Source organism: Sciurus vulgaris (assembly GCF_902686455.1).
Source record: "Sciurus vulgaris genome assembly, chromosome: 3".
Classification (NCBI taxonomy): domain Eukaryota; kingdom Metazoa; phylum Chordata; class Mammalia; order Rodentia; family Sciuridae; genus Sciurus; species Sciurus vulgaris.
The window spans coordinates 90725348-90746207 of NC_136463.1; the positions used below are offsets into that span (position 1 = coordinate 90725348).

At 34.0% G+C, this 20860-nt stretch overlaps 1 protein-coding gene across 3 annotated transcripts in view; it reads right to left on the reverse strand.

Moving 5' to 3' along the window:
* ZRANB3 (zinc finger RANBP2-type containing 3) overlaps positions 1-20860 on the reverse strand; it is a 257489-nt gene that overhangs the window by 35399 nt on the left and 201230 nt on the right. For all 3 annotated transcript variants that reach the window (XM_079135617.1, XM_079135618.1, XM_079135619.1), the window contains 2 exons: positions 18928-19107; positions 17179-17331 (listed from right to left, as the gene is read on the reverse strand). In XM_079135617.1, the coding sequence (XP_078991743.1) occupies positions 17179-17331; positions 18928-19107 (333 nt within the window). The remainder of the gene's footprint in view (positions 1-17178; positions 17332-18927; positions 19108-20860) is intronic.

Here is a 20860-nt window from a genome sequence, read left to right on the forward strand (position 1 = left end):
CATGATAAACAAAAGTTAAAAGAATTCACAACTAGAACAATCTCAGCAAAATATTTCATGAAGAAGAAATGAAAAATAAATGTGAAAATCAGCACAGGGAGAAACTGCACTAAAGAACAGTCACCAAAGAAAAAACTAATTCAAATTAAAAACCAGAAGTAAATCGAAATGATAGGGAATAAAAACAATATTTCAATAATAACTTTGAACATAAATGGCCTAAACTCATCAATCAAAAGACACAGACTGACAGATTGGATTAAAACACAAGACCCCAAAATATGCTATCTTCAAGAGACTTTCCTCATAGGCAAAGACATTCACAGACTGAACATAAAAGGATGAGAAAAAACATATCATTCACATGGATCTCATAAATAAGCAGGGGTTTCTATCCTCATATCAAATAAAGTGGACTTCAAGCCAAAGTATATCAGATAGGACAAAGAAGGACATTTCATACTGCTTAAAGGAATTATACATCAATAAGACATAACAATCACAAATATTTATGCCCCAAACAATGGAGCATCCATGTACATCAAACAAACCCTTTCCAATTTCAAGAATCAAACAGATCACAACACAATAATACTGGGTGACTTTAACATACTTCTGTCACCATGGAAAGATCTTCCAAACAAAAACAAAGAAACTATAGAACTAAATAAATATAATCAATAATTTAGACTTAACAGGCACATTTAGAGTATTTCATCCATCAATGATTGAATACACTTTCTTCTCAGCAGCATAGGGATCCTTCTCTAAAACAGACAATATCTTAGGCCACAAAGCAACTCTTAGCAAATACAAAAAAAACAGAGATAATACCTTCCATTCTACTAGATCATAATGGAGTGAAATTAAAAATCAATGATAAAATTAAAAATAGAAGCTATTCTAATACTTGGAGACTAAATAACCATGCTATTGAATGACCAATGGATAGCAGAAGAAATCAGAAATGAAATAAAAAAAGATAATTAGAGGTAAATGAGCGACACAACACATCAAAATCTTTGGGACTATGAAGGCAATTCTAAAGGATAAGTTCATTATATTGACCTCATTCATTAAAAGAATAGAAAATTGCCAAATAAGTAACCTAACATTACATCTTGAAGCTCTAGAAAAAGAACAAACCAACACCAAAGGCAGCAGAAGACAGGAAATAATTAAAATCAGAGCTGAAATCAATGAAATTGAAACAAAAGAAACAATTCAAAAAATTGAAAAAACAAAAAGTTGGTTCTTTGAAAAAAGAAATAAAATTGATAAACCTTTAACCAAGCTAACAAAGAGAGTGAGAAAACTCAAATAATTAAAATTTGTGATGATAAAGAAAATATTACAATGGATACTACTGAAATGCAGATGATAATCAGAAACTACTTCGAAAATTTATACTCTAATACAATAGAAAATCTTGAAGATATTAACAAATTTCTAGACATATGACCTACCCAAAATGAATCAAAAGGACATAGACAATTTAAACAGACTAATTTTAAGCAATGAAATTGAAGAGACCATCAAAAGCCTACCAATTAAGAAAAGTCCAGGACCAGATAGATTCTCAGTCGAGTTCTACCAGACCTTCAAAGAAGAATCAATGCCAATAATCCTCAAATTACTTCATGAAATACAAAAGGAGGGAACCCTTCCAAATTTATTCTATAAGTTAATATCAACCTGATACCACAAGCAGACAGACACATCAAGGAAAGAAAAATTCAAACCAATTCCCTGAGGAACATAGATGCAACAATTCTTAATAAAATTCTGGAAAATTGCATAACAAAAACAGATTAAAAAGATAGTGCACCATGATCAAGTGGGGTTCACCCCAGGGACACAAGGTTGGTTCAACATATAGAAATCACACCAATAGACTTAAATATAAGTATCACATTATTATCTCAATAGATAGAGAAAAAGCATTTGACAAAATACAGCATGTTCAACATGACAGAAAAGCTAGGGGTAGTAGAAACATACCTCAACATTGCAAAAGTTATATATGCTAAACCCAAGGCCAATGTCATTCTAAATAAGAGAAAAATTGAAAGCATTCCCCCTAAAAACCAGGACAAGGATGCTCTCTTTCACCACTACTATTTAACATTGTCCTTAAAACTCTAGCCAGAGCAATTAGAAAGAAGAAATTAAAGGGACAAAAATAGGAAAAGAACTCAAAATATCCCTATTTGCCGATGATGTGATTTTACATTGAGAAGACCCAAAAAACTCCACCAGAAAACTTCTAGAACTCATAAATTAATGCAGCAAAGTAGCAGTATATTAAATTAACACCCCAAAATCAATTGTGTTCCTATATGTCAGTGGTGAATCAACTGAAAGAGAAATAAGGAAAACTACCCTATTCACAACAGCCTCAAAAAAAAAAAAATTAAAATATTTGGGAATCAATCTAACAAAAGAGGTGAAAGACCTCTACAATGAGAACTACAGAACACTAAAGAAGAAATTGAAGAAGATCTTAGAAGACGGAAAGATCTCCCATGCTCTTGGATTGGCAGAATTAACATTGTCAAAATGGACATACTACCAAAAGTGTTACACCGATTTAATGCAATTCCTATTAAAATTCCAATGACATTCTTTATGGAACTAGAAAAAGCAATCATGAAATTCATTTGGAAAAATAAGAGACCCAGAATAATCAAAGCAATCCTTAATAAGAAAATTGAAGCAAGAGGCATCACAATATCAGAACTTAAATTATACTACAGAGCCATAGTAACAAAAATGGCCTGGTATTGGTACCAAAACAGACATACGTAGACCAATGGTACAGAATAGAAGACACAGAGACAAATCCACTTAACTATAGTTATCTCATACTAGACAAAGGCACCAAAAACATTGGAGAAAAGATAGCCTCTTCAACAAATGGTGCTGGGAAAACTGGAAATCCCTATGTAGCAAAATGAAATTAAACCCCTATCTCTCACCCTGCACAAAACTCAACTCAAAGTGGATATAGGACTCAGGCAGTAGACTAGAGACCCTGCACCTAATAGAAGAAAAAGAGGCCAAAATCTCCACCATGTTGGCTTAGGAACTGACTTTCTTACAAGACTACTAAAGTGCAAGAAGTAAAATCAAGAATGAACAAATAGGGGCTGGGGGTTGTGGCTCAGTGGTGGAGTGCTTGCTTGGCATGTGTGAGGCACTGGGTTTGTTTCTTAACACTGCATGTAAATAAATGAACAAAATAAAGGTCCATAAACAACTGAAAATACATACGAAAATAATTTTTAAAAAATCACCAAATGGGATGGAATCAAACTAAAAAGCTTCTTCACAACAAAGGAAACAATCAAGAACATGAAGAGAGAGCCTATAGAATGGGAGAAAATCTTGGCCACCTGTACCTCAGATAGAGCAGTAATCTACAAGATATATAAAAAACTCAAAAACTTAACACCAAAAAAAAAAAAAAATCAATAAACAGGCAAAGGAACTGAACAGATACTTCACAGAAGAAATACAATCATTCTATCGGTCAACAAATACATGAAAAAATGTTCAACATCTCCAGTGGTTATAAAAACGCATATTAAAACTACACCAAGTTGGGCTGGGGTTGTGGCTCAGTGGTAAAGTGCTCACCTAGCATGTGTGAGGCCCTGGGTTCGATCCTCAGCATCACATTAAAATAAACAAAACAACTAAAACAAAAAATATTTAAAAAACTGCACTGAGTTTTGAGTTTCATCTCACTGCCGTCAGAATGGCAATTATCAAGAATACAAGAAATAATAAATGTTGTCAAGGATGTGGGAAAAAAGGTACACTCATACATTGCTAGGGGGACTGCAAATTGGTGCAACCACTTTGGAAAGCAGTATGGAGATCCCTCAGAAAACTTGGAATGTAACCACCATTTGGCCCAGTTATCCCATTCCTTGGGATGTAAAATCAGCATACTCTAATGATGCAGCCACATCAATGTTTATAGCAGCTCAATTTGCAATAGCTGAACTATGGAACCAAAATAGGTGCCCTTCAACAGATGAATGGCTTAAAAAATGTAAGATATATATATATATATGATATATATATCTTATATTTCTCATACAGAAATGAAATTATGGCATTTGTCAGTAAATGGATGAAACTAGAGACTATCATGCTAAGTGAAATTAGCTAATCCCAAAGAACCAAAGACTGAATGTCTCTGATATGTGAATGCTAATTCACAATATAGGGAAAAAGAGAAGTACTTTGCATTAGACAAAGGAGAATGAAGGGAAAGGAGGGGGGTTGAGAGTAGGAAAGTTAGTAAAATGAATTGGACATGACTTTCCCATGTTCACATATTTCATATGTGAATACATAATCAATGTAATTCCACATCATGTACAACCAGAAGAATAAAAAATTGTACACTATGTAATAAGTTAAAATACATTCTACTGTCATGTATTAATAAAAAGAACAAAAAAAAATCCAGTGCTGAACTTAAACTGATTGGAATATATAAAATAAATGAAGTTTTTACCTTGTGGGGGGAAAAGAAGAAAAGGGTGAAGAAAACAGATTAGCAGAAAGAGCTTGCCAGTTTTTTTTAAAGGTAAAAAATAAAGATAGTTAAACATTGAAAGAAAATGTTATATTCTATACAATAAAACTGCAAAGAGAGCTTGAGGATTTTGAAAATACTGACAAATGTTTGGCAAACAAAAGTCTATTAGCTATTTCAAGTTATAGCATGCTGATTATATAAGGTGGGTAAACTTTCTGAGTCCATGCCTGTTTTGAAATGAGTTGAGTTTGTCCTCATCCTTAGTGGTTATGCTGGGCATACAAATCTTTTTTCTTTTTGGTACTGGGGATTAGACTCAGGGATGCTTAACTACCGAGCCACATCCCCAGCCCTTTTTACATTTTATTTTGGGGTCTTACTAAGTTGCTGAGGTTGGCATTGAACTCAAAATCCTCCTTGCCTCAGCCTCCTGAGTGGCTGGGATTATAGGCATGTACCATTGCTCCCAGCTGGGCATACAAATCTTCAAAGACATTGCTGTTTCTTCCAGCATTGGATGATAGTGATGATATGATTCCTCTGTAAAGTTACAAACTTTGTCTTCATTTTAGAGGTTTTCTGGAACTTCTTTCTATCACTAGTGTTCTAAAATTTCATAACAATCTATACCTATGTATCTATATCATCTATATTTATATATGCCTTACCTTATTTATTTTGAATAATATTAAGGTTAGCTATTGGAAATTTCTATGATTCTTTGATAGTTTCCTCCTTTTCGTTTACTCTTTTTTTCTGGGATTCCTGTTAGTATAGTGTTGGATCTATACATTTATGTCTTATTTTTTGACACATATTTTCCTTTTTTAAAAATCTGTTTACCCTGTAAACACTTGGGAGTTTTTCTCTTTCAACTCTTCTACAGAATTACTTTAGTTTGGCAGTCATATTTTTAACATCCAAAAGTTCCCTTTTGTTTCCCGATCTTTTTTGATAGTATTCTGGTTTTATTTACATTTGCAGTATTATCTTAAATTTGAAGTTACTAATTAGAAGTTTTTAAAAGATTATCTTCAGGATCAACTTTAGTATCTGTTTACCCTGTTTATGCTACAGATTTCCTGCTAAAATACCCAATGACCATGGTTGCCCTTCATATTAAGAATGAGGATAGCAGGTTAGCCTGGGAACTCAGGACACATGGGGCTTATCACCAAGAGGATTTGATGTAACACGCTGAATGTGGAGGGTGAGGAAGATGTTTGAGTACTTAAGTGATTTTCAGAGCCCTAGATTTCTGACTTGTAACATGATAGGGATATTTTCAGTTGCTATAACAGGAACAGGAAGATAAGTAGATTCATCAGAAAGCCAAAAAGAAGAAGTAAGGAAACAAGTTCACTTTTTGACATGTAAGAACAGGTTGGTACCATGATGGAAAGTTTTGGGAGACTAATCTGGAGTCCAAGAGAAAGAGACAACTGAATTTTGCCTTCTAGAAACCACTGTCATACACAGGTGGATAAAGTTATAGGACTGGATGTCATGACACATAAAGGTAGTTTGAAAAAGTAAGAAAAAGTGAAAGGAAAGGACAGATAACAGAGGAACAACATTCTGAGGAAAAGTAACCCAGAATAAAACTCAAAAGGAAAGATCAGGAGGGCTGAGCTTTAGCACATGTAGTTTTCATTCATCACACTAGGTGTTTGGTAGGTATTTCAATCAGAACTTGTGTCCTTCATTTGGGGAAATTTTCTTTTTCTTCCTTTGTCTTTTCATTCTGCATCACCTCTTAAGGGAAAAAACCTCCTAAATGGGATCATTTGGTTTTCCTCACATTTTCTCTCTCCATTTGTTATTTCTGAGTGATTTCTTCATTATCTCTTCCTTCCTCATTGAATTACGAATTTCTGATACTACAACTTCAATTTCTAAGAGGATTCTCCTGTTTGCTGTTAATTTCCTTTCTCTTACTCTTGTTTTCTGGGCACAATATTTCCTTTTATTTCTCTGTGGTTATTAATGATAGTTTTTGTTTTACTGTCTTTTTTGGCTTGCATGTTTGCTTTTCATTAGTGGCTTTCCTCCATGCCTGGTGGTCTTTCACTGTGTACTTATTTAAGAAATAAGACATTCAAATGCTATGGGACATTCCATGTGAGAGACTTCCTCACTGTTCTGGGGGGTATCACTTAACAGTCTGAATACATTTTTTTCTTAACCTAGTAATTCTTTCCAAAGAGGACACAGTGCTAGCCACCAGGGAGCTGATCAGAGAAATATGATAATGATCTTACCATTAATTAAGGAGTCTTTTGCTTAATCTGCTTGTTTTCCACTTAGTGCCTTACTCCCTCAACTGCCTCTCTTCCTAAACATACTTTTTAAAACATTTTAAAAGAGGAGCAAAATAAAACAGGTCAGTATAGCCATACACATAAAATATATAACAGGCTGCTCTTATGTTATTTAAATAATGTTTAAAAATTTAGGAACTTTGTTCCATTCTATATTTTAAAGAATTTGTTTCTTTAAAGGCTTACTTCTTCACCTTTCCACCAATAAAATAAAATGGTTTAAGATTTGTTAAAAACAAAAGCAATCCTAACAAACCAAACCAAACCAACAACAAAAGAAACCTTCCCCCAAAAGAGAATTCTCAGGGCCTTCAAGTAGAGTTGAGCTCCTTAATTGAGTTATTTAATTAAGTTATTTTTTAAAAAAAAACTTTTTTAAATACTTAAGCAATGACTAATTTTGGAAAATAGCATTTGAATAATTCTTATTACATGTTAGAAGCAGGTTGGAAGGAAAGGTTAGGAATAACTTATAGAAATTACCTCTGCTACTATGGGAGTTTACTAATAGTGCACGGGAATGATCAACATGGGTGCTGCTCTAAAAATGCATGCCACTTGGGTAACAATAAATGGAGCTTTCAGCATGTAAAATTTAGAAAAGGAAGGAGGAGAAATCATTCTAGTGATTTCTTGACCAAAGAATATACTAAGAATATAATTTTAGCAAAGAGGAAGATTTGCAATGTCCTTGGCTAATGTAATGATGGACAAGGTGGACAATAATGAATGTTGTCACAGGCAGTGAATTTTACAAGTTAGCATCTTGGCCACAGAGCTACCAGAAGCTAAAAGCCTAACAGGAATAAAGATTTCCTCTGAGGAGAGCAGATGGAAATCCGATTCATACCATTAGTTATGATTTCTGATTGTAGCCTCTGGGCAACGGGGCAGGAAATTCATTGATGAGGTTTCTTTGACATTCAGCAGCGCTGATTGATAGAAAAACAAATGAGAAACTCTCTTTGCTATATCCTAAAGATAATAATATGAGCTGGATGGGAATAAAGAATGGTTATTAGCTTATGAAACATGAGTTTTTAACTTGCAACTCATGGGCTTCTCATATGACCTTGGATGGCCTTGAAGTGAGTCTGTGAAGACCCCAAAATTTGACTACAAAATATTATGCATGTTGCACATTCATGTGTATTTTGAGGGGGCAGTTCTTTAATTTTTCCATAGTCTCAAAGGGATTCATGACCCAACTAAGATTACAAGATTAGAATATCTCAAAATGCACTTGTGGTTTTAACGTTCCATTTCTTTCCTCATTTGTTTACAGTAAAGAGGGATTGAGAATTCATATGTCAATATACACATGGGTAGTAAACCTAATTTTTTAAAGGAAACAAATGCATGAGGTCTTTTAAATATTTCATGAAAATCCCTCTGTCTTCTCTCATGATAATTTTTAAAAACTAATGAATACCTATAGAGAGTAACTCCTAGGCAGGCATAAAACATGCTACCGAACAAAGAAAGTAGTGTTTACATAGTAAAAAAGAGGAGAACTGTTGCTGGGGTGAAGAGAAGAAAGCACAGGGATTCCAATGGCTAGGAAATTACCATACTGGCAGAACTCAAAGAACTTGAATGTCACCTAGGTCAGGTGATGTTTTGAGACAGAGATAAATCACCACTAATTTCTCAAGCAGATTTCAACAAGTATTTGGGACATGGCTGATTAATAATAGAAGACAGAAACGTTTAACAACGTGCTGATTTATAGATACATATACTAAATATAAATGTAAGATTTCTGTCTGTAAGATGCTTCTAATGATTGTTATGTTGTCCTTTCAATATTAAGTTTTTTAATAAAGTGTCCATTTTTAGTGGAGTTGGTAATACTTCTACAGCTGTCAGTGGCTTTACTAATTAAAGCATCTGAGAAAAAGAAATAATTTTAAACAATTCTTTCCAAATAAATATTTTCTAAAAATGTTAGATTAAGTAATAACATGATTCCCTAACATTTAGCAGATAAAGAAATAACCTTATTGGTGTCACTGAAAAGGAAGAGAATCTTCAAATTCCAATGCCAAGCTAATAGCTAAATATTAGGCACCCATACCAAACCGGCAGGCTGATGTTTTAAAAACTAATGACTTTATTATTGTTATCATTTTTCTTAGTGGCAAAGATAGGCAGGAACACAGAAAGACAAAATATTTTTATGGTCTGGTAAAGCTTGCTTACTGCATAGCAAGACTGAATTAAAAAGTCTTTTTATCTTTTTGTAACAATATTCTTGCACTTAGAAAAGACATTACAGTAATAAGTTACAAACACCCTAAATCGCCATGACTATTTATCTTTGGAAAGAAATAATTAGAGTAAATAACCCTTTTAATGTGTGATAAAAAAGGAACTTAAATATAAGTGTTTCTAAAAAGGAGATGTGATCTGAGCCTACAGTGATTTTTATCACAAGATTCATGGAAAAATGTAATTAAGGCAACATGCCATGTCATGATGACTGAAAGAGGAACACATTTCTGTTTTCAGTTATACAGATGACACTAAGTCATTGTGTTCCTGTCTTTTGTTCAATATTGATGTTGAAAAACAAAAGAGAAATATTGCCTTTGGTGAGAAGTGCTAGGAATAAAAACTGTAAAATGCTTAAGATGGTCATGATGATAGGATTAAAAGTTATTAAAACTGAAGGAGAGAAAAAGGAAATTTAGTAAAACTCATAAAAAACAATAAAGTACTTCAAAGCCTGGTGCTAGTCTACTGAGCACAGGCCACCAATGAAAGCACTGATGTCAGTTTTAACAGACTTTGATCAAAGGGTAGCTCTGCTAGAGACCATTACTACCTCATGTCATTCAGTTCCTGTTCCTATAAGAATTAATAAACCTCTGTTTTACAAATGGATGACTGGGACATCATGCTGGTCTCCTAAAGGATAAGGAATTGATGGCTAGAACTGCAATTAAAGAGCCCTCATTAATATTTGTAAACAAGTCAAGAAGAGTCTGTTTTCAAGGATATAGAGTGAAGGGCTCCTGATAACCCTCCCAATCCCTGACAAAGGAACTAGCTTGACTAATAGACCTGTAAATGCCTAATAGCACCAAAGAAAAATTTTGGTAACAGGTATATTAAAGACACCAGTTAGAATCCAAGGCCAAAATTAGACTTCCATTTCTCATCTCAAATTTAGCAGCAGAGGAGATGGGACTTGGCATGCCCTTTCACTCTGCTCATGGTAGAAACAGCAAGCATAAGAGAGGCATATCTCTGGAGATCACAGCAACCCTAGATCCTTCTAGGCATGGCATGTGTGGGCTCCTCCCCATCTGGTTAGTGCCCAAGTTTTAGGTTTCTTCTTCTCTCCTTTGACACTTCTTGCGTGCCTTACACTCACACTTTCATATGGAAGTCCCATTCCCAGAATAGTTGGTATCTGTTCACATAGTTGTGCTTTGAGGGTGCTTTTGGCATTCTTTCTGCCTGAAATAGGACCTACTTACTCCCTTTGAACTCATCCTTCCAAATCTAACTCAGATGTTTCCTTAGGGAAACTCTCCTACATACACCAAGTTTTTTTTTTTATTCTATCCTGTGTTCCCAGAGTCTGGTTTACATACCTCAATTTTCACATTTATCATTTTGCATTACCATGATTTATTTAAAATTACCTCTCCCAACTAAAGAGTAGGTTCCAAAGAAGAGTTAGCTGTTTTCCTCATCTTCACATCCTCAGAGGCTAGCATGTTTTTTTAAAAACAGTTTTATTGAGATGTAAATTATATGCCATAAATTCACCCTTTTAAAATGTCCAACTCAATGTCTTTTAGTAAATTCAGAATTGTGCAACCATCACCATTGTTTAATTGCAGAACATTTTCATCACCTCAGAAGAAACCCCATACTCATTAGGCAGCAGTCAATTTCCATCCCTCCCTCCCCTAAGCCCTGAGCAAACATTAATCCATGGATTTGCCTATTCTGGCCAATACATATAAATGGAGCCACACAACATGTAGCCTTTGTGTCCATTTTTCACTTAGAATGATATTCTCAGGATCTTACTCCCTTTTAAGGTTGAATAATATTTCATTGTATGGATAAACCATATTTTGTTCATCAATTCAATTTAGGAACACTTGGATTATTCTAGCTTTTTGACTATAATGAATCACACTGCTGTGATATTCATGTACAAGTGTTTGTGTGGACATATGTTCTCAATTCCCTTGAGAATAGAATTGCTGGGTCACACAGACTCTGCTTAACATTTTTAAGAAACAGGCTGTTTTTCAAATGCCTGCAGCATTTTAGTCTCACAATACTGCATGAATGTGCTCATTTTTCTATATTATTATCAATACTTCTTTTCTTTTTAAATTTTAGTCATCCTATTGGGTGTGAAGTGGTATCTCACTGTGGTTTTTATTTGCATTTCATATAATCTTAATAAATGTTGGTATGATGATCTTTGAATGCCTGTACAGAGTACACATCTCATAAACACTGGCAAAACCAAACCAAAGTGTTTCAATGTTCTATATATTCCACAAATATTTATGGAGGACCCACAATGTGCTAACTCTAAAGCATCTTCTAGAGTCTGGCAAAGGTAGATTGCTGACTTTATAGCAAAAAGGTCAGGGTTCAAATCCCAGCTCTGCTATTTATTGTTTGTAGGAACTTGGGCAGATTGCATATCCCTTCTGAACTTTAGTGGGGCATGGTAACTATACTACTTAGTGTTGCTGTGAAGGTTAAATAAGATCCTGCATATTAAGATAAGGGTTTAGCATGGTGGTTACATGGAATAAGCTCTCAATACAGGTTAATTATTATTACTTAAGTCATAAAGGTTAACAAGACAAATGTCTAATAACAATATGAAATGTTATGATTATATTTATGTCTGTATCCATAATAATGAGGCTATACCATGATGCTTATTATTAGGCTACTGTGCTCACTAATCACATAGTATTTATAGAGTCATTTGATTTTCTAAAATATATACTAAATAAATATTCTAATTTAAAGATGTGTTGGCCCTAAGAAACCAGTGCTCTAGCATATTCATAAATGAGATTTTAGACAAGACAGATTTAGACATTATGAAAATCTCTGTTCCTATGGTCAACTTTCTTTTCACTATTACTATTTGTTTATCTAAATTATACTTATGGGAAAAAAGGTTATTTTTATATGTATGAGATAATTTTTTATTTCAAATTTTTAGCTTATAAGATAAAATTTCATATAATGTTGACATTTGATATAAAATGCAGTCTGTTTTTGCATTTTTGAGAGTATATTTGAAAATTTTAGTTGTTATACTGAGGAGTTCTCCTTCCCAATTACAGTTAGTTATTTTTTGCAGCCCACCAGCCATCATCTTATATATATTTAGAATAAATATGGGTGTTTGAAATATAATTTTGTTTTGGGTAAAAGATGGTTGAGAAGCCTTTGAGGACAAATACCAGGGGACTTGAGGATGGCCGTAATGAGCCAGGCTGAAGCTCTCAGCAGAAAGGGAGAGTAAAGAAGGAATTTTTAACCAGGAAGAGATTAATGAGAAGGGAAAACTGGGAATACTGAACAGAGAGTGCATAAAATTAAAACAACTGGTAAGGAAAACTAGAGACTTCAGTGCAGTTGAAGCAAGAAATATTGGGAATAGCTATTTTGGCTGATATGAGGAATTTCCTGAGATCTGTTTCACAATGGAAAGATTATTACTATATGAAGTAACAAAATGGAATCAGCTCTGGCTTACTGAGCATGGAATAAAAGAAGCCAAGCAGAAAGAAATCATGGCCTAAGTGGAAGCCAGATTAAAGAGTTCCTTCTTTGCTCAAGTTCCCCACAGAATACTTTTAAACTTATGTATAATGAATGAAAGGGAACTTAGAAGCCATCTAGTAATCTAGGGCTCTAAATAACTGGATAAATAATGTCACTGATTATCTAATTAATGGGGAAAGGAGAAAAAGAACTTGGGAAAGGTCTTAAAGAGGTTTAAGAGAAGGAACCAAGTTCCCCACAACTAGAGCTAAAGAAGGAACAGTCCTCAGAAGATGGTAGCAAAATAAAAACCAGAGAGAGGAGGAAGCTCCTTATCTGAATACTTCAGTCAGTCTACTCTATGTAGAAACAACCTTTTATCACTTGGAAGTTGACATATACACTAATGTTATCTACACCTTTCTTTCCATCTGGAGGTAACCAACTTTATAACTCAATGGAAACCACTGTAAGAAAATAAAAAACCCTCTGCCTGGTGTGGTGCAACCCGAGCAACTTGGGATGGTGAGGCAGGAGGATCAAAACTTGAGGCCAGTCTTGGCAACCTGGTGAGACCCTGAGCAATTGAGCAAGACCCTGTCTCAAAATAAAAAGTAAAAAGGACTGCAGATAAAGCTCAGTGGTAAAGTACCCCTGGGTTCAATCCCTAATACCACCACCCTCCCCCAAATCAAACCTTTAAAACATGGAAGAAAGGAAGAAGTGGAAAGAAAATTGACTGCATCTAAGACAGTGACCCTGGGGAGGGAATGACTCCCAGACAGGACTGCTTACTTAGGGACTAACAACCACGATGTGCAGAAGCATCTTTCTTGATGGAGGTGGAATTTGTTTTCTTCATCTCCGTGGATTTCAATTTGGTTTTTATTTGGGCTAATAAATAATTTCTTTAAAAAATATAAATATATTGGGATGGGTAAAGAATTGTGACTCATGAATTTGTGTGGATTATTGAAATACCAATGCTTAACAACTGGTAGAGGAGGAGAGGTATCTGCGAAGCTTGGGGTGAAACACAATCATAGAAGCCCATGCAGTGCTGGATCATGGAAAGAACTAGAAAGTCCTAGTGGTGGGGTGAAGGAGAAAAATGAAAGAATTGAAGAATGGCTAAAAAATTATCAAAATGCTTGAATATTTTAAAAAGTTATACCAGTATACCCAAGTATACTGGTATACACTAGTATACACTGTTATACTAGTTTACACTGTTAGAGTCCTAGCCCTGGTTCTATGTATTTTTCTTTCAATCCTAATAGTAGTTGAGTTATATGGCAGAAAGAAGATTCTGATTAAGAGAAGGAAAGAAAAGATAATGTAATTCTAAAGGGCAGAGTATCAGAGGAGGAAGAAGGTAAGAAACAAAACAAATACAAAAATAGTGTCTAGGAAAGTGTTTCTCTCATTCTTCTTCTCTTCCTAACCACAGGTCTCCCTGAAAACAGGAATCATAATCAGCAATATTATGCTCTAGGTAAATTCTCAGAAAACTAATTTGCCAAAAGCCTATATGCTTTTTGCCCAGTGACCAATGTTAAAAAGTAAATTCACTTGATATGCAACTCAATGAAGATCAATTTGCCAATTCACCAAATTCACTGGTTTTCTAGAAATCATTTACAGGGTTTGTAGCATTTAGAATCTCATGAATCGGCAGGGTTAAGAGGACTACAAGAAGCCAGAGAAGCAGGCTGCTGGGCCTCTGGACTCTCTTTCTAACCACAGTTTACCATTTCTTTTCCTCAGGCTTACTCTCTGCTCTTGGTCTCCCCTTCTTTGAGCCTCTCAGTCTTCCCACCTCTGGGTTGACAAGTTGAGCTGAGTCATGTGCTAACTACATAGTCAATCCACTCTTCCATAGCAGAAGGTCCCTCTTTGCTCCAGATCACTCCAGCTGAGAGACCATGCCCATCTAAAGTCAACCAAAGCACATTTTGCATGCTGGCCAAACAACAAACAAATACAAATGGAGCAGAACAACTCAAAACACAGGGACCTACATTTTAAGATGCAATTTATATAAAACCATGTGCATATAAACACATGCACTGGAAAATCTGTGTTAAGATGACATTAGACTATGGAAGACATATGTGTAATTCAAGAAAGTAAGATTTGGTAAATGAATTTTTTTTAACCTTGTATGTAGATACATAGTTTTCTTCAGACTAACTTTTTAAAAACAATAAATATATACACGTGGGAAGATATATTTCAAACGTTTGAGTTATCTATCTTAGAAATGAACTCTTAAATATAGTCTGAAATTTAGGGAATTTTAGAGAAAAAAAAGCAGCCACGAGCAGAATTTTATTTATATATTTTGTAAAGACCTATGATTTCTACTGACTTATTTATAGAACAAAATAAACATTATTAAAAGAAAGCAGTTTCTGAAGCTAAAAAAATCTTATAAATCATCTCTATAATTTTTAACAAGAGTTAAAAGAATGGCTTTCTAGTGTTCAAGGAAAAAGAAGGTACTAGGTCTCCAAATAAGGAACATCAAAAACTTGGGATGATTTCACATAAAAAATATGTTTTAATGGAACCAACCAAATTTCACATTAAAATTTTAATTTTGTATTATAAGGAAATATTTTAATTTTATTCCTACAATTTCTGATTGATTCTTTGGAAGGTAAACACTTCATAACTTCTGCACCATACTGCCCAGGAAGCAGCAGGCAGAATGAATTATAGACTTCTCTAATACAGTATTTCTTGTTGAGTCATACATGATCTCCAAATAGCATGAGTATCACAAACATCCTTATTCCTATTACACAAAATTTATAGATGCTAACCTTGTAATATTTACTTCTAATTCTTTCCTATAGTAAAAGAAATAACACATTTCTATGAAGTTGTTCTCATATTTTTACTCTTTCCTAGATTCACTTTCCTCCTCTCCCAGAGGCAATTTTATAAATTTCATATGTGTTCTTCTAACTTATGTTTGTATGTTTTATTACATATATACATATACATAGGCATGAACATTCTTATTCTTTAAAAAATAACATTTTTTTCTCAGGTCTGGTCATGTTGATACACATAAATCTAATTTATTCACATTGAGTTCTATATAGTACTTTATGATAATTTATATATCTGTTTACCTAGTGAGTAAATATGTTGATGATGGAATGAATCAGAATTCTCATTGTTGGATAAGGAAAATATAAATATTTTTATTTGTATAGACAGATGGAAAAGATGTAGAACTTGATGATGTTGGAATCTAACTGCAGCTATTAGTAGGATTTTATGTCTTAAAAATACACATACATATCTATTTTTACATTCAAATACATGTTTATATATAGCTTTGTATATTAAAAACAGTCTAGAAGCAATGGTAACACAAAAGAATTTTTTAAATTCTAATTTTTAAATATTATTTCATAGTAAAGAGAACAAAGGTCCATTAAAGAAATGGCCAGTTCCAAGCCTGGGGCAAAGAAAACTCAAGGTGAATCTGGAATATTTTGTTTGCCAGAAGACAAGAAGGAAGCACTCAGAGAATTGTGGAAGTGTTTTTTTTCTTTTTTTTTTTTTTCGAACAGTTTAAAGGAGATTTCACAGGACAGATCTAAGCTTAAAAAGAAAAAAAAAAAAAGTGAAGGATTATAATGCATTAAATATTAATAACAAAAATAAAAGAATCCTAAATTTATACTGGTACTTTTTTAAAGGAGGGGAAATAAATTTATTCTTTGTAGAAAAATGACAGCTAATAAGTATGGAAGCAATGACAGAATTAGAAAACCACCATTTTGAAATGTTTTAGGCAAAAATCATCAGTGAGTGCTAAAACCACTGAATGAAAGATTTTGGGAAAAGAGTGGACACATGATTTGAAATTATCACACCACAGATTATTTACTAGTTGCAAAGGGGAAAAGTCATCTTTACAATTTGACTTATTTTAGTAAGGTGGAACTTCTCGTATTTATGGGTTGTGAAGGTCTCCTCTTATAGAGTCTTTGTCTATTTTTCTGTTGATTTTCTTGTGTTTTATTGAGTTGTATAAATTTCATATATACTTTGGACATTGTATTTCAAAAGTCTTTAATCAGTCTCTGACTTATTTACAGAACATTTTGTATAACAAAAGTTTTTGATTTTGATCTAGACAAATATATTGCTCATTCCTTTATTATTTGAGGCTAATTTCATTTACCTTCCCCTACTTTCAGTCATAAAGAGAGCCTCCCATATTTTCTTCTGAAAGTGGGATTCCACTGAGTTTGTTAATCTAATGAGCTGAATCATAAGGGCTGAAACTGTTAGAAAATACAAGCCACTGTAGCCTGTATTTTCATCCTATCAATGTTAATTTTTGGTATATGGGTTTTTCAGCTTTAAGTGAAGTCTCCTTTCAAGAGCATTGAATAATTGAGAGTTACTTAAATTGAGAGTTATTTAATTGAGAGTTATTTAAAACCATATAAGATAAAGTAATGCTTTCAGGATATTAAAAAAAAAGTAGAAAAGAGCAAATCATCTTACATGAGTGAACAAAACTTCCTTCCTGAGCTCTTCAAAATTGTCATTTGGAGTCCACGCTTCAGCAAACTGCAGGAAATCCCACTTTTCCTTATCACCTTCCTCGGCCTGAAGTTGTTCCTTCCGACCATTCAATGTGCTCCCAGTGACCTGGACCTGTAAGATGGAAAAACACATGAATTTTACAACAGTTTAACTCACAGCATTCACTAAATGGTAACTTGACTTTGCATTTAAGCCCCAAATTATCCACTAAAAGAATCTTACTGTTCCGATATATCATGGGGTTTAGTAATATAGATATTCAAAATTATAACCAAATTACTATCTCAATGATCTCTATGCTTAATGAGGGAAAGGTCCAACTAGAAACTTTATACTATTTGCTTTTCTCATAAAAGCTTTTATTTTAATATTTATATGCTTTGAATTTTAACCTGGAGATAATTGGCCATTTTGAATATCTATACTCACTGATTGAAAAACACTGTAGTAGAATGAATATTTATGCTGCCCCCGCAATTCATTACTTTGTAATTCTAACTCCCAATGTGATGATATCAGGAGGTGGAAACTTTGGGAAATGACTATGTCATAATATAATTCCCTTCATGAATGGGGGTATTATACTTATAAAACGGACCCCAGAGAGCCCTCCTGTTTTCTTTCTATCATGTGAGGATATAGGAAGCTAGCAGACTACAACTTGGAAGAGGGCCCTCATCAGAACCTGACCATTTTGGCATCCTGATCTCAAACTTCCCACAACTGTGATAAATAAATTTCTATTGTTTATGTGCCACCAGTATATAGTACTGTGTCACAGAAGCCCTTACCAAGACAGAAATACTCTAATACTTAGTTAAGCCCTTTCTATAAACATCCTTCAAGATTGGGGAGAAGAGATAGCTCAGAGAACAGGGCAAATAATGCTATTCCTACCTTTTCTTTTGGGTACTGAAGAATGGACCCAGGTGCACTTTTCCACTGAGCTACATCCTTGGTCCGTTTTATTTTTATTTTGAGACGGGGTCTCACTAACTTGCCCAGACTAGTCAACTTGTGATCCTGCTTCAGTCTCCTGAGTCAATGGGATTACAGGTGTGTGTCGCAACATCCAGCTCATTCCTACCTTTTCTAGGATCTGGGTTGTCCTTTGCCTAATATTAGTTGAGAACTCAAGAATCTTTCTGGAAAGGATTTAGTCTTAGGCTACAAAAAGAACTTGCAGTTTCAAACATTAGGTTCCTTGCTGGCTGATCCTATCCTTCTAGCTTCTGAAGTAGTAGAAGCAGTGGTAAAGTACCTGCCTTGCATGTGTGAGACCTTGAGTTCAATCCCTAGCACTGCAATATAAAAATTAAAAATAAATAAAATAGTATCAGAAGGGCTTGGAAAATAATAGGAATACATGTAAGTTCATGCCTCTCTTATTTCAGAGGATAGCAGGTAGGGTACTATTAATTGAAGATATTTCTGAACTTGGTCTCTATTATCATTTTCTTGGTGTACTTTGCCTGAAGACATTAAATCTCAGCTTCTTTTTTAAAAATATATTTTAGCTGCCAATGGATCTTTTTATTTTATTTATCTACATGTGGTGCTGAGGATCGAACCCAGGGCCTCACACACGCCAGGCAGGTGCTCTACCACTGAGCCACAAGTCCAGCCCATAAATCTCAGCTTCTTAACTGATTCAGGCTATAGACCATAATAAGCACGTTAATAACTAGGTTTAAATGTAAGCTTTACCTTTCGATTCAACATTCCCCACATAAGGGTGTCTAGAGTCCCATTTGCAATAAGGTAGTGAATGTTCACAGAATTGCACTGTCCAATTCGATGAGCACGGTCTTCAGCTTGTTTTATATGTCCAGGGTCCCAGTACAACTCAGCAAACACAACATGACTTGCAGCAGTAAATGTTAAACCCTAAGCAAAAGATAGTAAAGAAACTGAGATGCAAATAAAATGAAAATTGTAACACGAGTCATATATAATAAAGTCCTTCTGAATATGTTAAATGGAGATCATCAAGAGGACTTAAAAACTAATCAGTTGTTCATTTTAAGCCAAATTAAGAAGATTCAAATGATGGAAGTTAAAAGATTGCTTATTGCAAGACAGCCAGGTGAACTACAAAAAATACATTTCAAAGACATTTTGGTTTCAAAAATCAGGTTGATAGATATACATAAACAAAATCACTTTATCCTTTGATGAAGATTGGATTCACTTTAACTCTGGAAAATCTAATTAAATATATTATAAAGGAGAATATACTTTCTAACACATGGTTATCCATAGCAACTAGGCAGAGTATCAACATTCTCTCTATTTAATTCAAACTGCAGTGCTATAAAGTAAGAAAATCACGTATTTAGTCATACTTCTTCTTCCCTGTGAAATTTCTCATGATACATCCTGAAGACACTGAAGTTTACTACTTTATGTCTTAATACATATAATGCAACTGCATTGTTTTATGTAATTGCATTTCGCATGAATTTGAAATACTGTGATGTAAAATACTAACTGTTCTATTGTATGATCAATATATGAAATAATGCAAATCTTCTCAAACATTGTGTCAAAAATGCATGATGTTAAAGTTTGTAGACTGAGTGAAATGTAAACAATGCTTATGCGATGGCCATACTAATAGTAAGTAGTAAATGATGTTAGGTAGTTGGCAAAAAATCTACCAACCTTTAGGAGTATGGTCTATTCCATGCTGTTGTTCACATGCACTGAAACTTCTGAGAGTGAGTGATTTTTGTGATGATGTTATTTTAACTTAAAATATGTTTATGTCATATAACAAAGCCAGATTAGCAGTCATTAAGTGAAGCACTGGATCTCAAGCTGAAAGTTTCACTAAAAGCTAGTCATTTTATAACATAGATCAGAAGTGACAAAAACATGGACAGAGTTGAATAAACACAATGTTAAAATACATGGCTACTTAGAACCAAATGTGCTATCAAATATTAGAGATAATGCTGAAAAATAAATAGGAATACCTTTAAGCTTGTAAAAAGCATCATATTACCATACAGGAATAAAGGGAAGATATGATGGCAAGATCAATGTCACCCTAAGAGCTGTTAAACTGTAATGTAAGATTCTCAGTGCTAAGGACAAAGTCCTTCCTACTTCCCTTTATTCCTATGAAGATGTTAGTCTTTGGGGTATAAGAGTCTTGAATTATAATAGGTCTTTGGGAACACAGCTTTGAATAAAATAGAAGTGCCTTATATACTCTTAATTTCAAAAAGTCATTAATTTTTAATTGTATTTTTAATTTTAAAAAGTCCCAGGCTATCCTGCCTTGTTTTCTCCTACTTATCACCTCTCTTGCTGTGAGTACTGCATTTCTAATCTTAAGCTTTTCTTAATATTTCTATGACTGGAATACTCTAACAGATACTGAGCTAAGATTACTGGACATTTATTCCAACATGAAGGAAGTATTGAGACAACCCTCCCTCTGGTTCAAACTCCTGGTAAGTTTCAGAAATGCTTCATCCTCAGAGTTTCTCTCTATATACAATTTTATATAAATCATTTAGTTGAGTAAAAGCAGATCTTTGCTATATATTAGGTTGCAGGCACAGAAGTATTCTCAATTAGTTTTCTGTATGTTAAATGTACTGACTTAAGACACTTATGTATGAATATTTTA